The 19,327-nt window shown below is 42.8% G+C and overlaps 1 protein-coding gene across 1 annotated transcript in view; it reads right to left on the bottom strand.

Annotated features, from left to right (window-relative positions):
• Positions 1-3,267: 3,267 nt before the first annotated feature.
• Positions 3,268-19,327, bottom strand: part of LOC141074121 (uncharacterized) — a 95,179-nt gene continuing 79,119 nt past the window's right edge. Inside the window, exons 8-11 of the mRNA XM_073561652.1 lie at positions 5,805-5,966; positions 5,497-5,612; positions 4,357-4,430; positions 3,268-3,933 (exon numbers count right to left, since the gene is read on the bottom strand). Of these exons, the coding sequence (XP_073417753.1) occupies positions 3,898-3,933; positions 4,357-4,430; positions 5,497-5,612; positions 5,805-5,966 (388 nt within the window). The 3' untranslated portion in view covers positions 3,268-3,897. The remainder of the gene's footprint in view (positions 3,934-4,356; positions 4,431-5,496; positions 5,613-5,804; positions 5,967-19,327) is intronic.

Here is a 19,327-nt window from a genome sequence, read left to right as displayed (position 1 = left end):
AATAAGTTTTCCCAGTTTTTGTGGCAAAATTAAGGGGGTCGGCTTATACGCGGGTCGGCTTATACATGAGTATATACAGTATATGTATAAATATAAATATCAAGTGCCAAAATTTGTACTGTGTAATAGTAAGTTAGGGAGCGACGAATGAAATTTATATGTACTTTTATCATCAAGATAAGTGGAGAAACACATGGAATGAGAAATGCGAGTAATTAGTGGTGGTCACTGTGGACCAAATAAAATAACCTTGATAGAACATGTATTCCAGAAAAGCCTAAAGGTGGAAAAGAACGACGCATCGACTCACCCGCCATACGCTTCACCCGTGTTTCACAAATGATTTGTCTTTGGTAGGTTTCTTTTTCGGTTTCTTCTATGTAATCTGACAGTAGCATGATTTAAGACTCGCTTGTCCAGGCCTGCTGTCCTGGATTGATAAGTCTCAGTCTACATGCTCATCTGAGACCTGTCAATCCAGAGCGGTAGGAGGGGAGAAGTCGCCAGCGACCCACCTTTCTTACTAGTCTACTGCGTGACTCAGTCACTGGCTGCCTTTAAAGTATGTTTTTCTCTGAAACGCTGTTTCATTTCAAAGTTAAACATACCTGGTTGAATTAACACAGGCACCATGTATCAGCTGACAGGTTCACTTTTAGTCACTGTACTGGTGACCATTGGTTGAGTTGGTGGAGGAACTGAGGTTATATCATAAATCACTTTGCACACTCAGTTGAATGCAATTAATTTACAAGCGACACATCAGATTTTGCCTGAATGTTTTCGGTGTTGCGATCTTCATCAGACAATATGGAAGCCAAGTTTGCAGAATGTAGAATTAATCTGGAAGAGCATAGCGTACAGCAATGTAATTGCCAATGGTAGTGGAGTTCTTTTATGAGATTAGTCACCATTGGAACTGCTGCTAAAGTGAACTCTTTCAAAATCTTAGTTAGCCTTCCTTCCTCATACCACCTTTTGGCCTACTAACCTCTAAAAACAGCAAAAATGTCAACTGTACACTCTACATATATTTCTGGGTTATTCTCTGTCTTCTATAGGGTATAAGCTCTTATGGCCAGCGGTGTCCTCTCTCTCTTTTGTAGAGTATAAGCTCTTATGGTCAGAAGGATCCTCTCTCTCCTGTAGAGTGTAAACTCTTATGGTCAGCGAGGTCCTCTCTCTCCTGTAGAATGTAAGCTCTTATGGTCAGCAGTGTCCTCTCTCTCCTGTAGAGTATAAGCTCTTATGGTCAGCGAGGTCCTCTCTCTCCTGTAGAGTGTAAGCTCTTATGGTCAGCAGGGTCCTCTCTCTCCTGTAGAGTGTAAGCTCTTATGGTCAGCGGGGTCCTCTCTCTCTATCTCTCCTGTAGAGTGTAAGCTCTTATGGTCAGTGGGGTCCTCTATCTCTCCTGTAGAGTGTAAGCTCTTATGGTCAGTGGGGTCCTCTATCTCCTGTAGAGTGTAAGCTCTTATGGTCAGCAGGGTCCTCTCTCTCTCTCCTGTAGAGTGTAAGCTCTTTTGTTCAGTGGGTCCTCTATCTCTCCTGTAGAGTGTAAGCTCTTATGGTCAGCAGGGTCCTCTCTCTCCTGCAGAGTGTAAGCTCTTATGGTCAGTGGGGTCCTCTCTCTCTCTCTTGTAGAGTGTAAGCTCTTATGGTCAGTGGGGTCCTCTCTCTCCTGTAGAGTGTAAGCTCTTATGGTCAGCGAGGTCCTCTCTCTCCTGTAGAGTGTAAGCTCTTATTGTCAGTGGGGTCCTCTCTCTTGTAGATTGTAATCTCTTATGGTCAGTGGGGTCCTCTCTCTCCTATAGAGGGTAAGCTCTTATGGTTAGCAGGGTCCTCTCTCTCTCCTGTAGAGTGTAAGCTCTTATGGTCAGCGAGGTCCTCTCTCTCCTGTAGAGTGTAAGCTCTTATGGTCAGTGGGGTCCTCTCTCTCCTGTAGAGTGTAAGCTCTTATGGTCAGTGGGGTCCTCTCTCTCCTGTAGAGTGTAAGCTCTTATGGTCAGTGGGGTCCTCTCTCTCCTGTAGAGTGTAAGCTCTTATGGTCAGTGGGGTCCTCTCTCTCTCCTGTAGAGGGTAAGCTCTTATGGTCAGTGGGGTCCTCTCTCTCCTGTAGAGTGTAAGCTCTTATGGTCAGTGGGGTCCTCTCTCTCCTGTAGAGTGTAAGCTCTTATGGTCAGTGGGGTCCTCTCTCTCCTGTAGAGTGTAAGCTCTTATGGTCAGTGGGGTCCTCTCTCTCTCCTGTAGAGGGTAAGCTCTTATGGTCAGTGGGGTCCTCTCTCTCTCCTGTAGAGTGTAAGCTCTTATGGTTAGCAGGGTCCTCTCTCTCTCCTGTAGAGTGTAAGCTCTTATAGTCAGTGGGGTCCTCTCTCTCCTGTAGAGTGTAAGCTCTTATAGTCAGTGGGGTCCTCTCTCTCCTGTAGAGTGTAAGCTCTTATAGTCAGTGGGGTCCTCTTTTTCTCTCTTTTGTAGAGTGTAAGGTTTTATAGTCACTGGGTCTTCTTTCTCTCCTGTAACGTGTAGACTCTTATGGTCTGCAGCGTCCTTTCTCACCTGTACACTGTAAGCTCTTATGATCAGCGGGTCTTCTCTCTCCTGTAGACTCTTTTTGTCGATGTAGTCCTGTCTCTAATAGCGTGTGAATTCTTATGGTAAGTGAGGTTCTATCTCTTTCTTGCTCTCTTTTCCATAACTCATATATATTTCCTAAGCAATTACAAGCTTTCCAGAGATTCATGCAAATTCTAATGCCCATAGTTGACTCTTTTGATAAATGAATTCACCTGAAAATACTTTATGTACGGTACTTACTTTGTCAATATTGTAGCACATGAAGACTCTACATTCCTGTGCAGGTTCTCACCACTACTTAGAATTGTCTCTCTTTATAAAGGGGCCAATTTACAACAACATGGAAAACCTATATTGTACATATGCCTCAGAATCGGGTTATTCTATCATAAATCAAGTGGAAGAAATATGTATACTAGAAACTGACCAATGTCAAAAGTGATGACCTGGCATTGTCGAGATACCTCACGGTCATTTTCATGCATTGTTATCTTATTATGAACCCAAAAAAATTATGTTCCATTAAGAAATTGTCTTTTTCCACTGATTATTATCACTTTAAGAACTTGTAAGTTCTTACAATCTGATTGCTCATATTGAAGGTTATGACTCAAACCACGATTCTTCTGGTCGTGTAGATCCCAATTGCCATCTCACTCTGCTCCAAATTCCTTCGACCTTGTGAATTTCGGTAAATTTAATAACCAAAGCGCATTTAATTTTAATGAGGATAATTCAATAGTTTACATTTAGGCTTAGAATATTAAATACAATTTTGCAATGTGAAAATTCCAAAACGTTTAGCATAAATAATTGATAAGGTGTTGGTAACACAATGATCACAAAGCCAGAAATCACTTTTGGTTTTATCTCAATACATATGGCCGGTGGAGTTTATGGTCTACAAGAAAGAATGAGGACATCCAGAATTCTCATGAAGTAAGATACAATCATTCCAATGTGGGTAGATCTGGTTGGATTGTTCATCATTGCTCTTCAATGAGGAAGGAAGATTCTTACAATGTGTAGGAAGTACAGTGAACAGTACTATTGAAGATAGGCGTGCAAGGTGAGGTTTCTGAAGCTAAAACCCCAATTCTTGATCTTAAATCTATCAGTGTGTAATTTTTTTGAGTTTTTGTCCTTTTGTTGTGTATTTTAGATAGTTCTCCCTCCTGTGATATATGGAGATGAATTATGTTCAAATTTATATGTCACTGGTTTCAAAGTTGTAAATTTCCCAAGTCTGGGGTCTTCATCTTCAGTCCTGGTTGATGTCTAGATTTCTTTTTGGCTTGGAGAACTTTTCTTGGGATAGTTGATGTTTCATGCAGTAGATACTACAGGCCTCTGGATTTTAATCTTTATAGTAAAACAAACAAGACAGAATTCATTATCATTATCTACCATCAACAGAGATGATAGAGTTTGTGTTAATGTCCCAAATTTTGGAATTCATAATGGCAAAAATTACAGCAATAAAAAGTATCTAAACTCATTGTATAGCAAGGCTAAAAGAGACTTTATAGATTTATAGATTTTCACACCCAATACACCTTCTATCTAGACAAAAAGTCTTAATACATTCATATAATGGGTGTCAAAAAATGTGACATTCACACCAACTGAACCCAAAAGTCAACACCATTAGTCAAAGGGAACCTGTCACTTGATTTATACTCTCCAAACCGGGGAAGGGAAGTGAAAGCAATCTGTTCCCCGAGCTTAGCTGCAACTCACAAACATACATTAGTAATAGGGATGAAAGAGTAAAATGAAGAATACCTGAAGTGTTGTGTCCACTTTTTCCAGTCTAGGCCTGAATTTTTCTTTAGAGGACTGACTGCTCACAGACGAATCTGAAAAGATGAAGAAGGGCGGTATGAACAAAAGGAATAGTTAAAAGCCTTCAAAAGATCTGCTCTTCCTTCTGTAGTTTAAGAACCTACATTAAATACTAATTGTAGTGGCCCAGACTGAACATTTAGGAGACAAACAATTTAGACCGGCATTGTACATGCCAGTCTTAATGAAGGAGCTTGTTGGAGTAAGAAGCAACTAATTCATGAAGAGGAGCATGCCATTTAATAAGTTAGGCACATCTTACAAGGTCCGCATTCTTCCGCCAGAGATGAATTCCAGTCACGAACTGGAAAACATTTCTTGTGAAATTTGCACCGCTAAAGTGGTGTCAAAATTCAGGAGGATTTAGATGAGCTTAGCATCTTACCCATGCTCAACCTATTTTGAAAAAGCCAAAGTTTGCAACATTTCTACACAATCTCTGAGTTTTACAACAATGAAGTGATTTATAATAGTATTTTACTTCAGAATTCTGACAATTATCTTAAATGAATTGTCCACTACTAGGATAACCACTTCTCAATCTGAATGTTTGTCCTCTTTAAAATACAAACACCTATACTCACCGCCCATGCCGGAAGCATTCCAGCGATGACGGCATTCGCGTTGCTAGGGCTCATGTGAGGCTGTTATGTCACATGAGCCCTGTGAAAAATAGAGCTGGCATCACTTTCCCCTCCTTCTGATGTATAAGTAATCAAGAGGAAGTCAGGATTGTGACAAGACTCAATACCTCTTTACTACTTATATGTCCGAGGGTGAGGATGTATAGGGTGCAGGGCTCACGTGACATAACAACCTCATGTGTGTCCCAGTAATGCGAGTGCTGATACTGCTGTAATGGCACGGAAGGTGAGTTTTTGTGTTGTTATTTTAACAGGGGCAAACATTCAGATTGACAAGGATTTTGGACTATGGTTGCGATTTATCAAGAGTTGTCCCCTTCTTCGACAAACCGTTTAGTAAATCGAGCCCATAGTCCAAAATTCATATAGATCTAAAATCCAATACTGCGCACTCAATATAGTCTAACATCATGTGATGCCTTCACACTATACACACCTTCCTCTTTAGATTCTCCTTCTAAGCTCACGTTGCTAAATCCACGTTCCTGGTGCCATTCATTATCATCATCATCATCGTACCATTTATCTCTGTCATCTTTGCTGTACAGATCCCTAAAGATAACAAAACATGACATTTGTAGTTGTTTTATTCATTTTTTTTTCAATTCTGTATAAAGAATGAAAACTACGAGGAAAAGGTTACATGGGCTAATACTTGGCAAAAAATTCTCCATATCCATTTATTTTCCTCCCTTGACTTAATAAATGATGTTTAGTAGATGAATATTCCTCAACAGAACTCACCTAGACATCTTCTTTTTTTCATTGTGTATGAAGAATGCTGCAGTGGCAATAATAATCAAGAGGATCACAATGACTGTTCCAACACCTCCATACACTCCTGATTTTAGGATTCTCCCTGTGCATTTAGGACCTCTGTATATGTAGAGATCTGTCCTTGGACAACTGTGTTGGGACAAAGTAAAACATTTTAGAAATGTATACCTTTGGCCATTATTCATGATAGCATAATAGGGGTTTTTCAACCCTATGAACACATGAAGATCTTCTTATGTTAACATATTGGTAATTTTTGGTGCCTTCTCCATGCATCAACTCTGAGTATATCTTTGCATAATCTCTGTTGTATTTTTACTACCTTTTGTTACCTTTGCACCAATGCAATTTACATGGGTAAAACTAAGCTACGTCCCAAAAATCCCTCATTGTTTCTCTAGTCATTTTCAACCTTATTGTTCAACTTAGGCCATAGTGTACATTTGTGTAAAATTCGCCCAAAATATTTATTTTTAGAAGTTTTCTGCCCTAGAGAAAATTTGCCCATATTTCTCTATAAGCAAAAATTGAGCGGGGTACAATCAAAGAAATGTGTTGCCTTCATGGCACTTGAGTTTGAGCTTGAGCACATTGCCGTCAAAGTTAGAGTTAGGTGAAAAGTCATTAACTATGATTGCAGCAATTTATTATTATTATTTATTTCTATAGCACCATTGATTCCATGGTGCTGTACATGAGAAGGGGTTACATACAAATTACAGATATCACTTACAGTAAACAAACTAACAATGACAGACTGATACAGAGGGGAGAGAGGACCCTGCCCTTTCGGGCTTACATGCTACAGGATGGTGGGGAAGGAGACAGTAGGTTGGTGGGTTGCAGCAGTTCCGGTGTTGGTTGAGGTGAAATCTCCGGTAGTGGTGAGGAGGTAGCGGGGTCATTGCAGGCTATAGGCTTTCTTGAAGAGGTGGGTTTTAAGGTTCCGTCTGAAGGATCCAAATGTGGTTGATAGTCGGACTTGTTGGGACAAAGAATTCCAGAGAATAGGGGCAATTCGGGAGAAGTCTTGGAGGTGGTTGGTTGAGGAGTGAATATGTGTGAAGGAAAGAAGGAGGTCTTGGGAGGACCAGAGATTACGTGAGGGAAGGTATCGGGAGATAAATTCAGAGACATATAGGGGAGACAAGTTATAGATGGCCTTGTAGGTCAATATTAGTAATTTGACCTGGATCCGCTGAGGGAATGGGAGCCAGTGAAGAGATTTGCAGAGGGGAGAATTTAGGCTGTAAGCTTAGTTAGACTACATGATAGTAAGCAAGTTTGCAATTGACTTGCTTCTTCTATCTGCCATTCTCCTGTTATGAGTGCTTTGATCTTACTGGGTTTACAACTTGTTTCCAAGGAGCCTGATCACCAGAGCCTGACCCAGTGAGTGCAGTAGTCACATTCCATGCTGAGGAGTTAACTCCTAGCATCCCAGTCAACTGTCTCCAGCTCAATGATTTTTATACAACAGTTAGCTGTTCACTTCCCTGTTTGCTGCTGAGAGGCTCTTATCAATACTTAAGTGCATTCACAGTGGCATATCATTATTCAGATGACCATTAATACCCAGACTAATAGCAGTTGAGACTGTAAGTATGGGGATTTCTTCACAGGGCATTCACATGCGAGACTTAATAAAATTAAGATGTTTTTAAAATGTAGTTTCCATTTTTTCATCATTTACAAATCAGCAATGTCTCCATCCTGTGATTTCCTTCATTCTAGCATTTTTCCTTCTTGGTGTTGCAGTTTCAATTTTGGGGAGTGAGGTCTTAGTTTCCAGCTCAGTCCCTGCATGCTCAGCTAAGTGTTCTTTTCCTATTGTTCACATTTGATCTGGTTTTGTCTATTTCAGTTTTGTGCGGGTCAGCCAGCTCCAGCTGGGGCTGTGCTGAATCACCATCCATATGTTACTGCTTGTGCCAGTTTGTTTTTGTCCCTTATTAGATTGTCCTCTTTTTGCTCGGCTTTCAGAATATACCAGAGTGCTGATTGTTATGAGCTCATTTTCTCCTTCACCTTTGATGTCCGATGAACTCCCTCTGCTGGTGAAAGGAGGTAGTGAAATTGATTTGTATGGGAAAAACCTGTCATCTGAACAGGTGGAGTGTGATTGGACATCCGGAATCTCTGAGTGGATATAAGGCCGCCGACGCCCTGCTGGGTTGCTGGTGATTCTCTCTGCTCTGAGCTCTGGCCTCCAGTTTAGTCCTGTCTACTAAAGCTAAGTTTTTGCTCTGCTATTGTTCCATGAGATTTTGTCTGGTTTACTTAGTGTATGTGTTCAGCCAGCCCTGGTTGGGACTGGCTGAACTCCATTTTTGTCTCTGATCAGTTGATCTCTTTGCTCTGTTTTCAGAATATACCTGAGTGCTGATATAGTGATTTTGAATCTAGTGACTTCAGGGCCTTTTCTATCAGACATGTTGGACATTATTTTTGGCAGGGTTTTTGCGTGATTGCAGACAGTTGCTTTTCTTTTTTGTCCTATCTAGTTAGTGAGGGCCCCATCATTTGCTCAGCCTGTCTTTCTGTCTGTGTTTGTGTTTTCATCTGTTTTCACCGGCAATACATGTTGGGGGCTGTCTGTTGCTTTGGGGTCTGCTCTGGGGCAGTTTAGATTTCCCCTTTCTTTCTTTAGGTTTATTTAGTTCTCCGGCTGTGAACGAGGTGTCTAGGACCACCGTAGGAACACCCCACGGCTACTGTTAGTTGTTGTGAATAGGATCAGGGGTCTGCAATCCGCTAGCTACCAACCTCTCCGGTTTTCTGGACTTAGCTTGTATTTTTGTTTTTTCCTCCTCCAGTGACTCATTCATAACAGCTGATATAGTGGGCAAAGTCGTGCGACTTCAGTATTTTTCTATCAGACGTGTTGGACTTTTTTGCAGGGTTTTTTGCGTGATTGCAGACAGTGTCTTTCCTTTCCTGTCCTGTCTAGTCAGTGTGGGCCCCATAGTTTGCTCAGCCTATTTTCCTACCTGCATTTGTGTTTTCATCTTGTCTCACCGACAATATGTTTGGGGGCTGTCTATTCCTTTGAGGTCTGCTCTGGGGCAGTTTAGATTTCCCCTTTCTTGCTTTAGGCTTATTTAGCTCTCCGGCTGTGCCGAGGCGTCTGGGATCATCGTAGGCACGCTCCACGGCTACTGCTAGTTGTGTGGATAGGATCAGGGGTCTACAATCCGCTTAGTTACCAACCTCTCTGGTTTTCTGTGGCTTGCTTGGTCTTGCTCTCCTCCTCAGTGACCCAATCATACCGCAGACTCTAGGGTACTCAAAAGAGGGAAAGAATTGGAAAACAAAAAAAAAAAAAGTGTCAGAATTTCTTTATATATTTTTTCCTCTCTTTCTCTGGGGCCGTAGGAGGATTGTTTCTTTAATGGAGATTAAGCAATTTTCTGATTGTCTTGAGCAGCTTGCTGCTGAAGTGCAGGGAATTTCCACCTATCTCGCTCAATCATCTGCTGTTGAACTAAAAATCCCTACTCCTTATGTGTTATTTGGGGATCGGTCTAAATTTTTGAATTTTAAGAATAATTGTAAACTATTTTTTGCTTTGAAACCTAACTCATCTGGGAGCTCTGTGCAGCAGGTTAAAATTGTCATCTCCCTGCTGTGCGGCGATCCCCAGGATTGGGCCTTTTCTTTGACACCCAGAGATCCTATTCTGACTAATGTGGATGCATTTTTTCAAGCCTTGGGGTTGTTGTATGATGAACCTAATGCTATTGATCAAGCTGAGAAAACCTTATTGGCATTGAACCAGGGTCAGGATTCTGCATAGTTATACTGTCAAAAATTCTTAAAGTGGGCGGTCCTTACTAAATGGAATGACAATGCCCTAGCAGCTCTCTTTCAGAAGGGTTTGGCAGAAACCGTAAAACATGTTATGGTGGGATTTCCTGTTCCCTCTGGTCTTGATGATTCTATGTCATTAGCCATTCAAGTTGATCGGCGTTTACGTGAACGTAAAACTACACGAGAGGCGTTGCCGCCTTTTGAACGAACATCTGAACCCATGCAATGTGATAGGGTTTTGTCTAGGGCGCAACGTCAGGAGTTTAGAAGGCGTAATAAGCTGTGTTTTTTCTGTGGAGACGCCTTTCATACTATTTCTGTCTGCCCTAAATGATAAAAACGTTTTGCTCACACACTTGCTGTGGGCAGTGTACAGCCTAAGTTCCTTTTGGCAATTACTCTGATCTGCTCCTTGTCTACATTTTCCGCTAAGGCTTTTGTAGATTCAGGAGCAGCTTTGAATCTGATGGATTTAGACTTTGCTAAACGTTGTGGCTTTCCCATGATACCCCTGCGGACGTCTATCCCTTTGAGGGGTATAGATGCTACTCCTTTGGCGGAGAATAAACCCCAGTTTTGGACCCAGGTGATAATGCGGGTCGCCCGGACCACCAAGAAAATTGTAAATTTTTGGTGTTGCACAATTTGCATGACACTATTGTTCTGGGTTTTCCCTGGTTACAAACTCATAACCCAGTTTTGGATTGGAAATCTGTGTCTGTGGTGAGTTGGGGTTGTCAACGTGTTCTTAGGGACATTCCTGTTTTCTCCACCTCTCCTCAGTCTCATGATATTCCTGATTTGGCTGATTTTTCTGATGTATTTATTGAGAGTAAGTCTGCGTCTTTGCCTCCTCATAGGAGTTATGACTGTGCAATTGAGTTAATGCCCAGGTGTAAATTTCCCAAGGGTCAGCTTTTCAGCTTATCGGTACCCGAACATGATGCTATGCAATCTTATATCAAGGAGTAGTTGGAGAAGGGTCATATTAGACCATCCTCTTGACCTTTAGGTGCTGGGTTTTTCTTTGTGGCCAAGAAAGATGGTTCATTAAGGCCTTGTATTGACTATCGTTCCCTTAACAAAATCACTGTTAAATATCAGTACCCCTTACCCCTGATTGCGGATTTATTTTCCAGAGTTAAAAGTGCCTGTTGGTTTACCAAGCTTGACCTCAGGGGGGCATATAATCTTATTTGCATCAAGCATGGGGATGAATGGAAGATGGCGTTTAATACTCCGGAGGGACATCTTGAGTACCTGATGATGCCTTTTGGGCTCACTAATGCCCCTTCTGTCTTCCAATCTTTTATGAACGATATTTTCCGGGACTTTGTGGATAAGTTTTTGATAATTTATCTGGATGATATTTTGATCTTTTCCAGTGATTGTGATTCTCATGTGGAACACGTTCGGACTGTGTTCTGGATTTTGAGGGAAAATTCTCTGTATGTTAAGGTATCGAAGTGCCTCTTTGGTGTACATAGGATTCCATTTTTGGGATTCATTTTGTCCCCGTCGGCTATTGAAATGGACCCGGTCAAGGTACAGGCCATTTATGATTGGGTTCAGCCCACTTCTTTGAAGGCTCTCCAGAAGTTTTTGGGTTTTGCTAATTTCTACTAATTTATTTAGTGGTATTGTCAAACCACTGACTGATCTGACCAAAAAGGGCGCTGATGTGGTGAATTGGTCTCCAGAGGCAGTCTCGGCATTTCAGGAGCTTAAGCGGAGATTCACTTCTGCTCCGGTTCTACTGCAACCTGATGTCTCACTCCCATTTCAGGTGGAGGTAGATGTTTCTGAGATTGGTGCAGGAGCCGTTTTGTCCCGAAAAGATCCGGTGACTTCTAAAATAAATAAATCCCTGTGCCTTCTTTTCTCGAAAATCCTCCCCATCTGAACGTAACTATGACGTGGGGAATCGGGAATTATTGGCCATGAAATGGGCATTTGAAGAGTGGAGACTGATATGAGCTCATTTTCTGCTCCACCAGTTGAGAGTTCTCCTTCCGTTCTCCCTCTGGTGGTGACAGGAGGTAGTGAGGTTGGTTTAATTGGTAGTGATCTGCCACCTGATGAGGAGGATAACGGTTGGATCTCTAGAGTATCAGACTGGATATAAGACAGCCGACGCCCTATCCTGGTGCTGGTGATTCAATCTGCTTCTCAGGTCTTAGACTCAGCTCTGTTCCAGTCTTCTCAAGTTAAGTTTGTTTTTGCTAATGTTCACACTTGCTCTTGTTGGTCAATTCAGTTTTTTGTGTGGTCAGTCAGCCCGGCTGGGCTGTGCTGAATTTCCACTCTAATTTATCTGTATTTGCCAATTTGCCTTTTTTTGTCCCTTATTAGATTGGCCTCTTTTTACTCTGTCTCAGAATATTTCAGAGTGCTGATATAGTGGGAGAAGTCTAGTGACTTCAGGGTTCATTTTGCTATCAGAAGTGTTGGACATTATTTTTGGTAGGGTTTTTTGGCAGATTGCAGACAGTGTCTTTCCTTTCCTGTCCTTTCTAGTTAGTTTGACCCCATCGTTTGCTCAGCCTATTTTCCTGCCTTTGTTTGTGTTTTCATCTTGTTTCACCGTCAATACATGTGGGGGGATGTCATTCCTTTGGGGTCTGCTCTGGGGCAGTTAGTTTTCCTCTTTTCCTGCTTTAGGCCTATTTAACTCTCCAGTTGTGACAAGGTGTCTAGGACCATCGTAGGAACGCTCCACGACTGCTGATAGTTGCGTGGTTAGGATCAGGGATCTGCAGTCTGCATAGTTACCAACCTCTCTGGTTTTCTGAGACTTAGCTTGTGTTGTTTTTTTTCTCCTCGGCGACCCATTCATAACAGAATCACCAGCCATACCGCAGATTCTAGGGTACTCAAAAGCAGGAAAAAATTGTTTAAAAAAAAAAAGTGTCAGAATTTTTTTTTTTTTTCCTCTTTTTCTCTGGGGCCGTAGGAGGATTTTTTTTCTCCTAATGGAGATTAAGCAACTGTCTGATCGTGTGGAGCAACTTGCTGCTGAAGTACAGGGAATTTCCACCTACCTCATTCAGTCACATGCTGCTGAGCCCAAGATCCCTACTCCTGATGTGTTTTCTGGGGACCGGTCTAAATTTCTGAATTTTAAGAATAATTGTAAATTATTTCTTGCCTTGAAGCCTAACTCATCGGGGAGCTCTGTGCAGCAGGTTAAAACTGTCATCTCCTTGCTGCGTGGCGATCCCCACGATTGGGCGTTTTCTCTGACACCTGAAAATCCTATTCTGACTAATGTGGATGCATTTTTTCAGGCCTTGGGGTTGCTGTATGATGAACCTAATGCCGTTGATCAAGCTGAGAGAACCCTGTTGGCATTAAACCAGGGTCAGGATCCTGCAGAGTTATACTATCAAAAATTCCGAAAGTGGGTGGTCCTTACTACATGGAATGATAGTGCATGGGCAGCCCTCTTTCGGAAAGGTTTATCAGAGACCGTAAAAGATGTTATGGTGGGATTTCCTGTTCCCTCTGGTCTGGATGGCTCTATGTCATTAGCCATTCAAGTTGATCGGCGTTTACGTGAACGTACAACTACACGGGAGGCACTGCCACCTTTTGAACAAATGTCTGAACCTATGCAATGTGATGGGGTTTTGTCTAGGGCACAACGTCAGGAGTTTAGAAGGCGTAATAAGCTGTGCTTTTTCTGAGGAGACACCTCTCATATTATTTCTGTCTGCTGTAAACGAGAGAAACGTTTTGCACACACATTTGCTGTGGGCAGTGTACAACCTAAGTTCCTGTTGGCAATTACTCTGATCTGCACCTTGTCCACGTTTTCAACTAAGGCTTTTGTGGATTCAGGAGCAGCTCTGAATCTGATGGATTTGGACTTTGCTAAACGTTGTGGTTTGTCCATGACACCTCTGCAGATGCCTATTCCTTTGAGGGGTATTGATGCCACTCCTTTGGCGGAGAATAAACCTCAGTTTTGGACCCAGGTCATAATGTGAGATGCCCCAGACCACAAAGAAAATTGTAAATTTTTGGTGCTGCATAATTTGCATGATACTATTGTTCTGGGTTTCCCCTGGTGGCAAACTCATAACCCAGTTTTGGATTGGAGATCTGTGTCTGTGCTGATTTGGGGATGTCAGTGTTTTCTTAGGGATGCTCCTGTTTTCTCCACCTCTCCTCAGTCTCATCATATTCCTGATTATCTGGCTGATTTCTCTGATGTATTTAGTGAGAGTAAGTCTGTGTCTTTGCCCCCTCATAGGAGTTATGACTGTGCAATTGAGTTGATGCCTGGGTGTAAATTTCCCAAGGGTCGGCTTTTCAACTTATCTGTACCCGAACATGATGCTATGCGATCCTATATTAAGGAGTCGTTGGAGAAGGGTCATATTAGACCATCCTCTTCACCTTTAGGTGCTGGGTTTTTCTTTGTGGCCAAGAAAGATGGTTCATTAAGACCGTGTATTGATTATCGTTCCCTTAACAAGAAAATGGTTAAATATCAGTACCCGTTACCTCTGATGTCTGATTTATTCTCCAGAGTTAAGAGTGCCTGCTGGTTTACTAAGATTGACCTCAGGGGGCGTATAATCTTATTCGCATCAAGCACGGGGATGAATGGAAGACGGCATTTAATACTCCGGAGGGACATTTTGAGTAACTGGTGATGCCTTTTGGGCTCTCCAATGCCCCTTCAGTCTTCCAGTCCTTTATGAATGATATTTTCCGAGACTTTGTGGATAAGTTTTTAATCCTCTATCTGGATGATATTTTGATCTTTTCTAGTGATTGGGATTCCCATGTGGAACATGTCCGGACTGTGTTCCGGATTTTGAGGGAGAATTCCCTCTCTTTGGTGTACAGAGGATTTCATTTTTGGGATTTATCTTATCTCCATCGACTGTTGAAATGGACCTGGCCAAGTTACAGGCCATTTATGATTGGGTTCAGCCTACTTCTTTGAAGGCTCTTCAGAAGTTTTTGGGTTTTGTTAATTTCTATCGTAAATTTATAGGTAATTTTTCTAGTATTGTCAAACCACTGACTGATCTGACCAAGAAGGGAGCTGATGTGCTGAATTGGTCTCCAGAGGCTGTCTCAGCATTTCAGTAGCTTAAGCAGAAATTTACTTCAGCTCCAGTTTTACGGCAACCTGATGTCTCACTTCCATTTCAAGTGGAGGTAGACACTTCTGAGATTGGTGCAGGATCTGTTTTGTCCCAAAAAGACCCTGTGACTTCTAAGATGAATCCCTGTGCCTTCTTTTTTCGAAAGTTCTCGCCATCTGAACGCAACTATGACGTGGGGAATCGGGAATTGTTGGCCATGAAATGGGCATTTGAGGAGTGGAGACATTGGTTGGAGGGAGCTAGACATCAATTTGTGGTCCTCACCGATCACAAGAATCTGATTTATCTGGAGTCGTCCAAACGCTTGAATCCTAGACAGGCTAGATGGGCCTTGTTTTTCATGCGTTTTAATTTTCTGGTCTCTTTTCTTCCGGGCACTAAGAATGTTAAGGCAGACGCCCTTTCTAGGAGTTTCTTTGCTGATTCTCTTAATGTGACCGAGCCTACTACTATCCTAGGTGAGGGGGTAGTTCTTTCTGCCATTTCGCCCGATTTGAGATGCACCCTGGAGGAATTTCAGGAGGATAAACCTGAGCGTTGCCCTATGGGAAGATTGTATGTTCCTGACCAGTGGAGAAAGAGAGTGATGTCTGAAGTCCATTGCTCTGCATTGGCTGGTCATCCAGGTATTTTTGGTACCAGAGGTTTGGTGAGTCGGTCGTTTTGGTGGCCTGCCTTATCTCGTGATGTCAGGAATTTTGTACAGTCCTGTGGGACTTGTTTCTAAACCCTGTTCTCGTTCTAGTGGGTTGCTGATGCCCCTGCCACTGCCCAAGAGGCCATGGACCCATACCTCAATGGATTTTATTTCTGATCTTCCTGTCTCTCAGAGAATGACTGTTATCTGTGTGATTTGTGATAGATTTTCTAAGATGATCCATCTTGTACCACTCCAAAAGTTGCCATCTTCTTCTGAGTTGGTGCCCTTGTTTTTACAACAGGTGGTTCGGTTGTACGGGATACCTGGGAACATTGTGTCGGACAGAGGAGTCCAGTTTGTCTCCAGATTTTGGAGAGATTTTTGTTCCAAACTGGGAATTCAGTTATCTTTCTCCTCTGCATTTCATCCTCAGACCAATGGTCAGACTGAGAGAACAAACCAGACTTTGGAGTCCTATTTCAGATGTTTTATATCTGCTGACCACGATGACTGGGTTTCATTTTTGCCCTTGGCCGAATTCGCGCTAAACAATAGAGCTAGTTCTGCCACTTTGATGTCTCCCTTTTTCTGTAACTTTGAGTTTCATCCTCGATTTTCTTCAGGGCAAGTGGAATCTTTGACCTGCCCAAGTGTGGACACTGTGGTAGAGAGAATGCAGCAGATTTGGGACCAAGTGGTGGATAAGTTGTCCCTCTCTCAGGAAAAAAAGTCTTCCAACCGGCATAGGACCATTGGTCCCCGGTTTAAAGTGGGTGATATGGTTTGGGTGTCGTCAAAGAATATTCCTATGAAGGTTTTGTCTCCAAAGTTCAAGCCAAGATTCATTGGACCTTATAAGATTTTGGAGATTCTTAATCCTGTTTCTTTTCGATTGGCTCTTACAGTTACGTTTAAGATCCATAACGTGTTTCATAAATCTCTGTTGAAGAGGTTTGTGGAGCCAGTAGTTGCTATGGCGGCGCCTCCTGACCCTGTATTGGTTAAAGGCAATGTGGAATATGAGGTAAAGAAAATATTGGATTCTCGTTTGGCTAGACAGAGACTTCAGTACTTGGGTCTCTGCTTCTGACATTCATGCCGATAGATTGGTTCGTGCTTTTCACCGGGCATATCCTGATCGGCCTGGTGGCGTGGATGAGGGTTCGGTGACCTCTCCTCAAGGGGGGGGTACTGTTGTGAATTCGCTTTCTGGTCTACCTCTGGTTACTACTGAAGGTAGTGGAGCTGGTCATATTGACAGAGGGGTTGCGAGTTCTCTTTCTGGGCTCCCTCTGGTGGTTACTGGAGGTAATGGAGCTGATCTGATTAACAGAGGCTTGCCACCTGATAATGAGGAGGATGATTGGAGATCTGGGGTTTCAGACTGGATTTAAGACAGCCGACTCCCTCTATCCCTGCTGGTGATTTTTTTCTGCCTCCTGAGGTTTTAGTTTCCAGCTCAGTCCCTGCATGCTCAGCTAAGTGTTCTTTTGCTATTGTTCACATTTGATCTGGTTTTGTCTATTTCAGTTTTGTGTGGGTCAGCCAGCTCCGGCTGGGGCTGTGCTGAATCACCATCCACATGTTACTGCTTGTGCCAGTTTGTTTTTGTCCCTTATTAGATTGTCCTCTTTTTGCTCTGCTTTCAGAATATACCAGAGTGCTGATATAGTGGGCGAAGTCGTGCGACTTCAGTATTTTTTTATCAGACGTGTTGGACTTTTTTGCAGGGTTTTTTGCTTGATTGCAGACAGTGTCTTTCCTTTCCTATCCTGTCTAGTCAGTGTGGGCCCCATCATTTGCTCAGTCTATTTTCCTACCTGCGTGTGTTTTCATCTTGTCTCACCGACAATATATGTTTGGGGGCTATTTATTCCTTTGGGGTCTGCTCTGGGGCAGTTTAGATTTCCCCTTTCCTGCTGTAGGCTTATTTAGCTCTCCGGCTGTGCCGAGGCATCTAGGATCATCGTAGGCACGCTCCACGGCTACTGCTAGTTGTGTGGATAGGATCAGGGGTCTGCAATCTGCTTAGTTACCAACCTCTCTGGTTTTCTGTGGCTTGCTTGGTCTTGCTTTCCTTCTCGGTGACCCAATCATAACAGGAGTGTATATAGATTAGTGATCTTATAAAGAAATGAAATCATGGAACTCTCAGAAACATAAAGTTGCAGTGCAGTGATTCACAAAAAAAGTTTGATTTTACAAATAATGGGTGCTAGACTGTATGAAAGGACATTGTATCAAGGAACTAGTGTGATGGCCATTTGTGGAGTCAGGAAGGAATATTTTCCCGAAGGGTGCAGTCAGATAGTGGTATAAATGGGACCGAGATCAGAACACAGTTCACGGGCTAGCCGGAGGGTCTCCCAACCTGAGTCCCACAGCTTCAAGTATTTCAATGCAGCTGTCATGCTTGGGTCTGTGCATTACGTTCCGCTCTCTTTCTGATTTATTTGGCCATGTGACTGCACCCTAATATGGAAAATTAGCATTTCCTTGGTGGGATTTTAATGTTTTTCTTGAAAAACATGTTATGTTCTACATTGAAATCAATGGACTTGTGTTTTCTTTCAGCCTTAGCCTATTCATGACTTGCGCTGTACATGTATGGTGCAATGCAGAAGTGGGTGTATGGAGTGGGCTCACGGGGTGAGCTCGCCCCATACGTGGCAGATCATGGCTGTGTATTACAGTCAGGATCTGTCTCTAAGGCTGGAGTCACACTAGCGAGAAATATGGATGAGTGCTATGCGCAAAAACAATGATTTGCACTCGGACCAACGTTAATCTATGGGGCAGCTCCCATCAGCTGATTTTTTTCTCGGCCGTATTATACGGGATGAGAAAATCGCAGCATGCTGCGATTGTCAGCGTATTACACCCATAATACACCACTGCATGTCTATGGGGGCGATAAAACTATGGATTACACATGGACCAGACGTGTGACTTGTGAGAAATACGCACCGGTGTCCTTTAACAAAAGCCGGCAATTCATTTTGCGATACAGTAAAATCACACTGACATGTTTACTAAAGGATAAGAATAGATATAGACACTGGCCACTTTATTAGGTACACCATGCTAGTAAGGGGTTGGACCCCCTTTTGCCTTCAGAACTGCCTCAATTCTTCGTGGCAGAGATTCAACAAGGTGCTGGAAGCATTCCTCAGAGATTTTGGACCATATTGACATGATGGCATCACACAGTTGGCGCAGATTTGTCGGCTGCACATCCCTGATGCGAATCTCCCGTTCCACCACATCCCAAAGATGCTCTATTGGATTGAGATCTGGTGACTGAGGAGGCCATTTGAGTACAGTGAACTCATTGTCATGTTCAAGAAACCAATCTGAGATGATTCGAGCTTTATGACATGGCGCATTATCCTGCTGAAAGTAGCCATCAGATGTTGGGTACATTGTGGTCATAAAGGGATGGACATGGTCAGCAACAATACTCAGGTAGGCTGTGGCATTGCAACGATGCTCAATTGGTACCAAGGGGCCCAAAGAGTGCCCAGAAAAAATTCCCCACACCATGACACCACCACCACCAGCCTGAACCGTTGATACAAGGCAGGATGGATCCATGCTTTCATGTTGTTTACGCCAAATTCTGACCCTACCATCCGAATGTCGCAGCAGAAATCGAGACTCATCAGACCAGGCAACGTTTTTCCAATCTTATACTGTCCAATTTCGATGAGCTTGTGCAAATTGTAGCCTCAGTTTCCTGTTCTTAGCTGAGAGGAGTGGTACCCAGTGTGGTCTTCTGCTGCTGTAGCCCATCTGCCTCAAAGTTCGACGCACTGTGCGTTCAGAGATGCTCTTCTGCCTACCTTGGTTGTAACGGGTGGCAATTTGAGTCACTGTTGCCTTTCTATCAGCTCGAACCAGTCTGCCCATTCTCCTCT

This window comes from Dendrobates tinctorius, unplaced genomic scaffold (assembly GCF_039654945.1).
Source record: "Dendrobates tinctorius isolate UK_male_01 unplaced genomic scaffold, ASM3965494v1 ptg000324l, whole genome shotgun sequence".
Classification (NCBI taxonomy): domain Eukaryota; kingdom Metazoa; phylum Chordata; class Amphibia; order Anura; family Dendrobatidae; genus Dendrobates; species Dendrobates tinctorius.
This window is presented reverse-complemented; position numbering and strand designations above follow the sequence as displayed.